Source organism: Dermochelys coriacea, chromosome 1 (assembly GCF_009764565.3).
Source record: "Dermochelys coriacea isolate rDerCor1 chromosome 1, rDerCor1.pri.v4, whole genome shotgun sequence".
Taxonomy (NCBI): Eukaryota; Metazoa; Chordata; order Testudines; family Dermochelyidae; genus Dermochelys; species Dermochelys coriacea.
This window is the reverse complement of record NC_050068.2, coordinates 118,275,872-118,288,449: the sequence shown is the minus strand read 5'-3', so window position 1 is coordinate 118,288,449 and position 12,578 is coordinate 118,275,872. Positions and strand designations below refer to the sequence as shown.

At 39.9% G+C, this 12,578-nt stretch overlaps 1 protein-coding gene across 1 annotated transcript; it reads left to right on the top strand.

The window, feature by feature from the left end:
- The first annotated feature begins 2,279 nt into the window (after nt 1-2,279).
- Nucleotides 2,280-11,679, top strand: NMS (neuromedin S). The gene is made up of 11 exons (XM_043516375.1): nt 2,280-2,396; nt 3,667-3,722; nt 4,423-4,470; nt 5,127-5,186; nt 5,279-5,305; nt 5,395-5,448; nt 7,080-7,154; nt 8,159-8,194; nt 8,593-8,634; nt 9,637-9,667; nt 11,578-11,679. The coding sequence occupies exons 1-11, from the start codon at nt 2,324-2,326 to the stop codon at nt 11,592-11,594; spliced, it is 519 nt and encodes a 172-aa protein (XP_043372310.1). The 5' UTR covers nt 2,280-2,323; the 3' UTR covers nt 11,595-11,679.
- The last annotated feature ends 899 nt before the right edge of the window (nt 11,680-12,578 follow it).

Genomic DNA, 12,578 nt, shown 5'->3' with positions numbered 1-12,578 from the left:
GGTGCCATTCTCCTCCCTCCACACCCTCAAAGTCTTTTCTTTTAAGGCACCACAAAAAGAATGATCAGTTTAGTAGCACATACTCTAGTTATTTAGTCCCCCAATTTCTGACACGCCAATTTTGGTACATTGATTTCTCATCCCACAGGTCTCTTGTTCACTTGACATGATCTTATAAAACAGTCCTTGAGTTCTATTCATGATGCTGGGGGCTTAGGCAAACTCTAGGTCTATATATCAAATAAGAGTCTGTCAGGCTTAATGCTGGTTGAACATTATTACAATTAAGTTGCAAAAATTGCAGTAAAATCTGTATTGCTTTTCATATCTGTACATTTGTACTACATAACTTTCATGTGGCTGGGACAGACCCCATGACAACAAGAGCCATTAATCATTGCCGAGTTTCGCTGATAGAGATGGTTACACTCCTTAAGGGAGAGAGTGATCAGCTAATACCCAGTAAAAAGCAACATGTCCATGTTTCTTAATACAACAGGTAGGAACCAGTTTACGGGACAATGGAGAAGGGGCCACTCCCACCCAAGGATGAGTTACAAAGGATTACATCATGGACCCTCCTCCCCCTTACCATTGCATCCGTGAGCCCTAGGGTCAGAACAGTCACATGGCCGGGTTTTCGGATAAAAGCTGCCTACTGAAAGGAAATAAGGTTCTTGTTACCAGACTGGTTCCTAAGAGGCAAGGACTTTGCCAGGTAAAGGACCCAGAGCTGTCACAGCTGGGATAAGCCTTAGAAGCTGAACCTATAAGATTTTGTGGCTTTGAAGTTTTATGAGATAATAAGCTAAGTTTACATCTTTATCTGTATTCTTAGCATTGGGCAAATCTCTCTTGCTTCATTTTCATTTAATTAATAAAGCCTACAAGAGTTTATTATAGGATCAGACTGAGCACTGCCTGGGTGGGTAAAGGAGGGAGATCTAAGGAGGAACTGACCCGTGGTATGAATCTGGTCCTTTTGGAACAGAGGAAGTTGGATTTTCTGGGATGTTATGGTAAAAGTTCCTAATATCACAGGTTCCACTTACTTGGTGTCAAGAGAGAGTGGAGATCCCAAGGGGACTGTTTAAACTCTATATTGAGGCTGGCAAAAGCCTAGGGGATTAATAAGCAATGTGGTTAGCTGCCATGTCTAAGGAGCTTGACCCACTGGATTAACTTCACTCTTACTGAACAGTCTGCACTTAAGTGGAGCCCACGATCTTGAGATACAATATCAACAAGCTTTTTTGTTTGGATTAATTTAAAGGGGCTTGTCTGATCTATTGGGCTGGTCTGCAATGGAAAAATCTATTGCGTTAGAACATGAACATTGTTAACTAACACAACATCAGTTATAACCTAGCACACAGTGTAAACAGGGACTGTCACATTTAACATCACATCAGCTGGTCAGCACTTGCAACATGCCTGTAGGACTTAATGGACTTGGTTCTCCACCACCTTGTGCCTCATGTAGTTACCTTGCACGTGGAGTGCAGGATGGGTGTCAACCACTACTACATCAGAATGGTATCATTTTATACCCACTTGTAAAGGACTACACTCCCTTAAAATAGAAGAGACTATTGTACACTCTGATTTAATAATCCCTGGAAAATACTTTTACTTGTGACAGACACCCTGGAAAATAAAGTCTGCTTTTTCATTTAAAAGAATGGGAAATTTTATATAAGACAATTATTGTCTTGTCAGTTTTATTAAGTAGGCCATCACTTGCATCCATAGCTATTTCATACCTAGATTTTATGAAATTTTTAAAGTCTTATTAAAAAATTAATCAAAGAACTGCAAAATGATTGTAGTTTACTTTTCCTAGCAAACTTTCACTGAACTCTGATTCTGCAGTAGACAGACCAGTTTGCATGTAATGATGAGAAGATGTTTGTGATGCAGCAGTAATGTATGCCTGTGTGCCTGTTTGCATGAGAGCAGTTTTCCTATAAAGCCTCCTTTATACAGAGAGGGGCAATGCGGATTCCAAACTTCTCCATTCTGTGTTCCTGGAGCCTTGACTAATGGCTGAGGTCGCCTTGCAGAGAGCTTTGATTTGAGAGATATTACTGCATAAATAAAAGCACAGCGTGACACGTATGACTGAGAAAACAAGGCCCATGCAAAGTGCTGATTGGCTCCCCTTGCCATGGGATACAACTTGTTACAAATACACCTCTCCAGTTTGGGCCAGTAGCCCACAGGCTGAGCATCCTCCCTGCCATCTGAAGTCTGATGTGAAATGCTTAGGTCCTGGGAAAACAACCAAAGTCTGTCCCCAGCTCGAAAGAACAGGTGGCTGAAAATGAAACAACACCCTTCTCCCTTCCCTTTGATCTTCGCTCTCTACTGCTTCTGTGCTCTACAGTTCACCCCAGGTAAGACCCGATCTCTCCCATAACTGCCTCCTACGTACCTGATCGATGTGGATAAAGAATAGTCCCTCGAACAGGGACTAATACGGAAAGCGTAACTCATTCCTCTCTCCCTCCTTCACACTCCTGGCTCTGCTTTGCAGTCGGTAGAAGCTAGGCTGGCTTCAGACTCGGAGAGCAGTTGTTCCAGGCTGCTCTGAACCTGGTCTCTAACATCAAGAGCTTGGAAGGAGCAGAACCCGCAGGGCTGAAGGCTGCAGACAGTTTAAACAAAGGACATGGCTATCGGCGTCCTTCCTCCAAAACCAGCAGCAGCAAAAGACCGGAGCGGGTTTTTAAGTTCTCATTTGAAGTGGGCAGGGCAGGAGGGGGCTGGGTGACATGCCCCTTACCAGGAAGGGACAGGAGATGCTTGATGAATGGGGGCACTGTGAGTAGGTGCACAATAGGTTCTTATAAAAGCGACTTGAACATGAGAAACGGACATTTTCACTAAGCCCCGAGGGGATGGTGGGCAAAGAGGGAATGAATATAGCTTTGGGACCAGAGCCTCAGCTGGAGTACGCCCGAGTTCAGCGGAGCTGCCCCCGTTGACGCCAGCTGTCAGTGCGGGGGCTGGCGAGAGGCGAAAGCGAGCCGGGGAAAGAGAAGGCTGGGCACTGCCTCTTCCGCCGGCGCCTCTGTCCAGGGTGCTGAAGGGGGGGACCGGCTCTCGGCGGCGCGCCCGGGGCATGCCCCGGACCCCGCTGGTGGGCCCGGCACGGAGGAGGGCGGGACTTGGCAGCACAGCACATCCTGGGAGCAGCTCGGGGTGTGTGTGTGTGTGTGTGTGTGTATCCTCCCTACACACACACACACACACTCCGGATAGGCGTGGGGGGCTGCCCATCCCGCCATCTAGCTCTGCAGTGTAAAAGGCCAGGCCAGGGGAGGAGCGGGGGGTTGTTGGGTTATTTTTGTGCTCTAGGGTTTCACTTGGAAAGGATACGTTTGGTGGTTGTTGTCGTTGGGTTGGTTTTTTGTTTTTTGTTTTTTTTCGCTTTGTTGAAAAATATTTTTAAGGAGAACAAAGCTAGGCATCTCGGCTAAACCCTCTGGCTTCTTGTTTTAACCCTGGTCAGGGTTCATTTGTACCCGAGTTGTTGACCGGTTATAGCTTCCTCGTGGTCTTGGAGAATCCGCTCCCTGAATGGGTACTGAGGTAGCTTTCAAATGAAGGGCACAGTCACCCTTCTAGTGGAAATTATATCTGTGAATGGCTTTATCTCAATAGGGTTTCCTCAGCCTGTCTCCCGTTCTATGGATGCGCCAGACATTCCTAAAAGTGAGGTAGGAAACGTTTTCATTACATGGCAGCCATAAACTGGAAGCATGTTCATAACAGTGCAGGGGGCACTGAAACACGGCTGAATTACCATTAGGGAATGAGAAACCCCGAATACACTCCATCGTTTTCCGGTTAGTCGGTGGCTAAGGATGCATTATTAAAAACCCTTTGCTCCCATTCTAACAAAACACACACATAAATATGCCGAGTGGAAGACTAATGGGGGATCAATTCAGGAGTGGGTCTAGGGGCTCACCTATGCCTTTTGTATGTCATTGGCTATGCTGCAATTCTGAGAGAGAAACAAGTTTGGTATCACTTACGTGGTTTTACTAAGAGAATAAACAAGCAAATAGGACACTAAACAAATATACTACTGACTAATTTACTTACAATTTCCCTAAACCAACTGAAAATATAAGATAATGCAATGATCAGTCTAGGTTACAGTTGAGGCTGAATTGATAAACCAATGAATTAACAATAACATGAAATGCGGGAAAGTCCACTTGATCACCTCCCGGTTAGTGTATGTGTCTAAAGCAACCTTTTGCTGCCCATTTTAACAAAATATACACATTAAGAGTAAGATATCTGATCTGGGAAAGGCCTTGATAGAATATTACTAAAGCTAAAATTTCTCAGGCTAAAACACGGGTTTAAGTGTATAACTGACCTTAATGTCTAATCTTTATTTTTAAGCTGGCACTGTGTTTCAGTCAGTGGACAGAACTGTCTAATCAACCCCAGGTAAACTGATTTAATAATTTATTGAAGTGACTCTGCTCTTCCAGGTACATTGGCTATTCCATAACAATTAAAATTAGTTAAAGTTAAAATTATCTGAAAAGATAAATATAAATGTCTCTTCCATCTCTTCCAAGGTGTTGAATACTCAGCTGTAATGATGTAGGTGGTTCTGCTGGCTTATGTTCTATTTTCTCATACAATCGAATTTCAGGTTTCAGAGTAGCAGCCGTGTTAGTCTGTATTCGCAAAAAGAAAAGGAGTACTTGTGGCACCTTAGAGACTAACAAATTTATTAGAGCATAAGCTTTCGTGAGCTACAGCTCACGAAAGCTTATGCTCTAATAAATTTGTTAGTCTCTAAGGTGCCACAAGTAATCGAATTTCACTAAACGATACTAAGTATGTGTTTGGTATGCAGCATATGATTATGCTGACATAATTAATATACTATCAACTTTTTTCCTGATAGAAAATATTATGTAATTTTTATATCTGGTAGCTGCAGTAAGATTTACTCAGGAATAATGCCATTGGTTTCAGTAGAATTACTCCTGATTTAAGCTATTGTGAGATGAAAATCAGACTTCTTACCTCAAAAGTCATGTACAAAACATACCATAAATGAATGTATGTTTAAAAAACTATTTTTCTTTTAGATCTCCAGTAAAGTAATGGATCTTTGTAATGCTATTTTTAATAGCATGCAGATAGATGAGGTAAGGTCTAAAGATTTTCTTTCCTTGAAGAAAACTTTCCCAACATTTTATCTAACCAAATAGAGTTTGACTATCATCATTATCTTTACTAGGAAAACAACGAGGACATATATAAAAGAGTAAGTATTTCTCCATCTTAGTAATATATGCATAACTTCAACTCTTAGATTTGATAAGACTATATACTAAAATTGCTCTTTTTATGCAGTTTTTATTTCACTACTCCAGAGTTCAAGAACCAACATATCCACTTAAAACTGGGGTCAGTATTTTAACATAATCATCACTTTTGCATAGCATAAATGTGTGAACAAGATGCTTACTAAGTCTATGATTCAGCAATGTACTTAAGCAGATGCCTAACTTTAAGCATGTGAGTAGACTCATTAATTTCAGTGGGGGTGTCTCTCATGCTTAAGTACCTTGCTCAATTATCTATAAAAGTTCAGGCTTGTGAGATATTGAGGCCCTCAACTCATGTTGATTACAGCCAACGTCAGGATCAGCTCCAAAGCCATTTTTTCCTAGTGTACTTTTTTGGTTAATGCTAGCTATTCAAGAGCTTTACACACAAAAATTACAGAGCTCTTTGAACCCTGTTTATATCTGAATTGCTTTAGTCAGAAAAGGATAAAATCCACCATGATTATCAAGTTTCAGACAATCAGTTTACTCAGATCATGTGCAATGACTTTAAAATAATTACAGGAAGTGTTTTTAAAAGGTGCTTCTCTATCTTTTCTATACTTTCTTGTCAGTTTCTTTAGCTTCTAATTCTGAGCACATTTGTTTGAAACATTTGAATAAAAAAGCATTACAATATTTACATTGTATTCTAATTGTACAGCCCTCCCCCCAAACAAGCACTTTTAAGACCTTGACTGTGTAGTAAATATATTTAATACAATGTTAGCTAAACCACAAACCCCCAAAATGCTGATTAACGGTTTTCCAAAGTCAGCTAGAAATTATGGGTGGAATCCTGATCTCATTGAAGTCAATGGTAGTTTTGCAGTTGACTTTGGTGGATCCAAGATTTCATCCTATCTGATCATTCTTGAGGCCTGGAAGATGACCCATATTACAGCTTTCCAAATGAACACATAGGAGTTTGTGGCCAGGTTTCCAAAATGTGGTCTATTTGGGGCCTTATCAGGATCTATAAGAATGGCTCAGCGCCAGGATTAGGTCCAGCTCTGAGGTGTGGAGGAGGGATTCTTGCAAACTCTAAACTTTTGTCCAGCTTCACAGATCTATTATGATATGAATCTCCCTGTCTCTGGCCCACCTGAACTTTCCCCAACACCCTGGGAACTATGGGCTAAATACAGCCTTAGCATAAAATGCCATTTCTTATTGATCTTCTTGATTAGATCCTCCTTTTACATGATCCTATGAATTTGTGGGGTATCATGTGGATTAGAGTTTGATTAAGGCATTAAGATTATATCTTAACATAAGGGATGACATCTTTGCCCCACTGAAGTCAATGGCAAAATGCCCAGGATTTCACCCAAAACGTGTAGCATTTCTTAAAGTCACCTAAAAGAGCTGGGTAGAGAGTTTAGTTTCTCCCTCCAATTTTTATGTAAATTTTACTACTGGGGTTTTCAAAGAAGCCCAAGGGAGCACCCACATCTCATTGAATTTAGGTCCCTATCTCAACTAGACTCCTTTGAAAAATTCAACATATGATTATTACAAAGCTCTGTAAAGAAGCTCACGTTTTGCAGTGATTTTGCACTAAAATTAATTAACTTGTATTATAAATAAGTCTGATTTTTGAAGCTGCAGGCTATCAAAAACTTTTAGTCAGTGACTATGTTTGAATGTTTTGTGTCTCATTGATCATCTTAATATAAAACTAGTGTTCACAATCTCTCTTTGTTGTAGTCTTCCCCTGTGCATCCTTTAATGCGCCTTGCTTCAAAGCTCTCTGAGAGAAGAATGAAAAGATTCCTTGATCCCGTATGCATTTGTTTCTTCCATAGTATTTTATGGCACAAAATGTTCATTTCAGTTGTTTTATAAATCATTCTCTTAATGTTTGAACCTTGAACATCTAACAAAGTAAAATCCCCTTGCTTTATATCCTGTCCCTAGCTCTCCTCTTTCCTTATCTATTTTTTCCTTTTTTAAATTTAAATCCCTTCCTTTTCAACCTCTTCTTCCCCTTTCTTCCTCTCACTGTCTGTTCCCCATTTTCTGGCCCCTCTCCTCCTTTATTTTTACACCCTTGCTCTCATCTTCCATTTTACTTACTCATCTTTAAATCTTGTGCCTGATAATTAAATCCAATCACTGGTGCAGCTGCTGCTGTCACTGATCTCTGCTGATGCTACTAAAAGGGTCTTTTCCATTTAAGATCCAGTCAAAGCCAGTGGGGTACACTGTACCCCTGTACAAGGGCTTGTCCTTGCAGATCAGATTGAAGAATCAGAGCCTTCATCGACACAGGGCTTGAGCTTGCTGCTGCTAAAGTCATTGGCAAAACTTGCATTGACTTCAGTGGTGCAAGAGTGGTCCCACAATGAACTACCTTCTGAAAAATAAGTACAGCATGAGCTGAGTTTAGTAGCTCAGACTGGATTTAAAAAAAAAATCAGTGGAAATCTTAATGATGGGGAACCAACCACATTTCAACAAGGCAAGAAAAATCAATATTACTTTGAATCCTGGTGAATGCTGTTCCTTATGTTCCCTTCAGTTCAAGCACTGCATTGTTCTTAAGAGCATGAGTGTCTAATTTGAATTTCAGTGACAAGAATGTATTTACCTTGAAATCAGTTAAAGTAATATTTAAAATAAAGGCAACAAATTTTGAGTTGCTTCTAGATTTCCTGTAACTATCTGATTTGTGTTTAAAATTCTCACTTCCAAAAAAAAAAAAAATGGATTGGAGCGATGTACTTAACCTGTACTAAGTTAATCTCATGAACATGTTAAAACTGATACGCACTATCACCTTGCAGGAATCACAAATTGCTGCTGCAGAGTTTATAAAGAAGGTATGTTAACTTAATTTCAATTTTTTTAAAAATCAGAGACCACAGTTGCTCTGAACTAGCTCACATGCTGCTTCTGAGAGAGATAATCAATCACTTCTAAACCAGCCTTCACACTATTTTCTAGAGCCCATACAACATCATATTTAATTATGGTATTTTAATATATTTATATCAGACAAAATGGATGATTCTTGACAATGCCCTCTGGGTGTTAATGTTTAATTGGTAGTTCAGGTGAATGGGTATTGCGGACTATCAGTATCTATTTATTTGCACACTGCTGAAAAGGCTCCTGCATTATTGATGACAACAGCTCTGACAATGACACAAAGACTTGTCAATATAGCCATACTATAGTTTACAAATATTTTATTAATGGGTTGTGTTTTATTTTACAGGATAGTGCTGGTACCATGGGACGGCCTTTTTTTCTTTTCAGGGTATCAGATTTGTCTTTTCCTTTTTTTACAATTTTGAATCATATACAATTTCATATATCCATAGAAAACAATATAAAACTGTTTACATCTAAAAATTGTTGCCTGGTATTCTATAGATGCTGCAGTCTAAAGTCATTGCTTGAAAAGCTTAGGGAGTCAATGTGGTGCTGGGGTTAGAATAAAAGGTCTATAAAACTGTGAAATCCTGGGCAATAATGGATTAAAACTTTCTGTTGCACAGGGGTTACCATTAAAATGTTATGTCTTGAGCTGTTCTACCTAGAGATAGGAAATAAAACACTTGGCCCCAACCCTATCAGACTGACTATTGCACCGGCCTAAATTCAGCAGAAAAACATAAGCATTAGCAGTGCTCTGACCAAATGATCCGATTACCACAATCCGTGCACAACAGAGTAAAAAAAAATAGAAATTATGAAAATAATCTGTGGTTAATTTATTTCTCATTGTGACTGTTGGATCTTTGCCCAAAGTAAGTATCTTGCTGATCCTGTTCTAACCCAGATTCAGCTAGTGACACACTATGTTGACCTGGGCAAAATATTTTTCACATGCCTCTATCAACACAGCAAGAAAAATCAGTTAAAAAGAGGCCCCGACTATAACCTGGGCCCTAATTTATCAGGATATTTAAAAATGTGCCTATCTTTTAAACAGGTCAGTATTCCAAGTGATGCAAGTGGAATGACTCACATGATCAGAGTTAGGCATATGCTAATGTATCTTGTTGATTGGGGCCAAGATGCTGCATGAAAAATTAATCAGATTCTTCAGCTGTTGGTCCAGAGGCCGATTGAAGACGTTACAGACTGTAGGAATTCACCTACCCCATAGATAAGCCCTATTTCCACTCAAGACCCATCACCCATGTGTGGTAAATTTGGAACAAGAGTTTATGAGTTTCCTAAATGCACTATAGGAGTCATCCCTTGCTGAGTTTACTTGTCTGACCTCAATATGATTATTTAATTACATTTTCAGCCTAGAAATGGAAGAACTATTGAAGATGGTGGTGAGTAGGCCTCTGAAAGGTGATTTTAAAAGGCTTCATTCTGTTTACTCAACAAATAATAATCTTTGACAGAGAAAGTGTTATTTAGAAATAATTTGTTACATGCCTAACTTTACTGCTAACTGCTCTGCACAGGTTCAGGTGTCTATCTGCACCGAACCACTTGAAGGATCTGGGGGGGGGTCTTATATATACACACTGTAAACAAGCTAAGTTGAATTTTTTTTTTTTTTTTATAAAGTGGGCTCATTATAACTTTCATGCTCTGTCAAAGAGGTAGTAATATATAAATGTTTTATGCTTGTATTACTACCTCTTTGACAGAGCATGAAAGTTATAATGAGCCCACTTTATAAAAAACTTGGAAATACTGTTATTTACAGTATTGTTATTTACAAGTACAATACTATTCCAAACTTGGAAATACTGTTATTTACACAACACCCAGAAGCATGTGAGGTGCTCCACAGAGATAAATATAAAGACAAAAATCTTGGTCCTGAAATGCTTATAATCCAGAGCCACCTGATCCTACATCAGAACCCACTAACATGGATCCTTGCACTCATATGGAGTCCCATTGACATTAGGATTGGGACCTAATTTTAGATGAAAAACAACAAACAATAGGGGTGTGTATGTGAAGAAAGATAATGGGTTATAATAATAGCATGTGCTCACTCAGCTTCAGTGTGTTCACATCTTGATTGTTCTATTAAAGTCATGATTAGGTTTTAATAGTAAATTAAGTAAATATTTGTCTATACAGGAAGCCACATGCTCTTTTCCCCTCCCCCATCCTCTTCCAACCCTTCTGAACTTTTCAAAAGAAAGGGTCATTATTTTCTGTTTGTGAATTATCTGCTTCCACTGCAAGGGATAATGCTCATGATAGGAAAGGATGGTGACTAGATTGACAGCAACAAAAAAAAAAAATCTACAAAAATATACTTTTGATATTAAACCATTTAAGGAAGGAACAAGCCACAGATATACTAGTGGTTCCCAAACTAGGGGAGCCGCTTGTTCAGGGAAAGCCCTTGGCAGGCCAGGCCAGTTTGTTTACCTGCCACATCTGCAGGTGTGGCTGATTGTAGCTCCCACTGGCTGTGGTTCGCCACTCCAGGCCAATGGGGGCTGCGGGAAGGGCAGCTAGCATGTCCCTTGGCCTGCATTGCTTCCCGCAGGCCCCATTGGCCGAGAACAGAGAACCGCGGCCACTGGGAACTGTGATCGTCTGAACCTGCAGACACGGCAGGTAAACAAACCGGCCTGGCCCGCCAGGGGCTTTCCCTGAACAAGCAGCGCCCCTAGTTTGGGAACCACTGCACTAGCCAATCAATGGAGAGATGTGAAATGACCATGCCTAGAACTTTTTGGCAAAATAATTCTAACCATGGTTAGTGTAAAACATGTTGAAACACTCTCGGTGAAATTCACCTATGCCAAGGCCAACAGAAGGCATATGGCAACAAATAAACCCCACTCAAGTGTTACTGTATGGACTAAAGTGTGCCTTACTGCTGTGCCTCTTAAGTTTTCACCCACTGGGCAGTTTGTCTTCTAAAGGGTCAGCTTAACGGGCTGCAAGATAAACACTATGCTCCCAGCCTTCAAGAAGGTGGCTTCCTAGATGGCAGTAGACCTTGGTGATGAAGGAAAAAAGCGTGTAGGGAGGAAGGATTCATAGTGTGAGTGAAAGAACTCACATGTTCAGATAAGCATCTGAGACTCTGGATAGTTATTCAAACTTTTTGAGGTTCATCAACTACTACTTGCAGGGGCTAAAATTTTGTACCATTATATTTCTAGCTTTGGGATGGAACTGACATACAGAACTGAATTTTTTCAGTACATCATTTAAGAGCTCAACACAAAGTATAGTCCTAATTTGTGCTAATTTCTTTCAGAATTCCATGAAATATGAAGCTCATGGGTTGACTTACCATCTTGAAGACTTGATTTATACAAAGAAAAACAATCCTGTTGGACTATGTGTCTATTGTTTTAAGTGACTCATTTGACTAGAGGCTACTGTTCCATAATAAATTTGCAGTCATTAATTACTCTGTACTTCTTTACATCTTTTCTTTGGTCAAGTTACACACACTTGGTCACTGAGCAGTTATCAGCCTTTTTTATGTTACACTCCTTTGTCTGGCTCCAAAATAGAGTTCTTTATTTACAGGAACCAAATCAAATTAAGGTAATACGATGAAGAACCATTTTCAAAATGTTTCCTATCATCTTTTTATGTAGATGACCTCTGTTAGGATTATACATGATCAACATGCCCTTTTTATGACTATGCAGTGTATTTTGTTTAGAATTTGAGGTACACATTGCTCTACTGCAAATTGCCCAGCACAACATCATTTTCATCACTGAATTATCTTCTCCAAAACAAGAACAAAAGGCTGATCATGATAACTGATAGGTTCAAATCATCTACTTTGCATGTCACTAATCAATGACAATTGTTATTGACTGACCGTATCTGACCCAACAATTTGCCAAAATGGAAACTGTGGTCTATCTTTTCCACCCTCCCCCTACTAGGCATCATAAAAAAAAATAAATCAGGGACCAAATTATGAGATATGCTTGTCCCTGTGCCTCAGTAGGTCACAGCTGAGAATACAAGATTCAGGATAAACTACTGAGAAATAGGGCAGACTTACCTCAAACTGGTGGTTATTCTCTCATTAGATTATACCAAGCCAGTAACAAAAGCAAACTTCTGTCTCATCACACTGGTTAACAAGAAGCCAGAGGTGCAGTCTCCTTAGGCCTTCCAGCCCTTGTCTCACCACCTAGACACTGGACTCTATGATGAGTGGTTACTGAAAACCTATTTAATTAAATATAGGGTCCTTCTAATCCCAAGAGATCATTCACAAAGCCAGGTCAA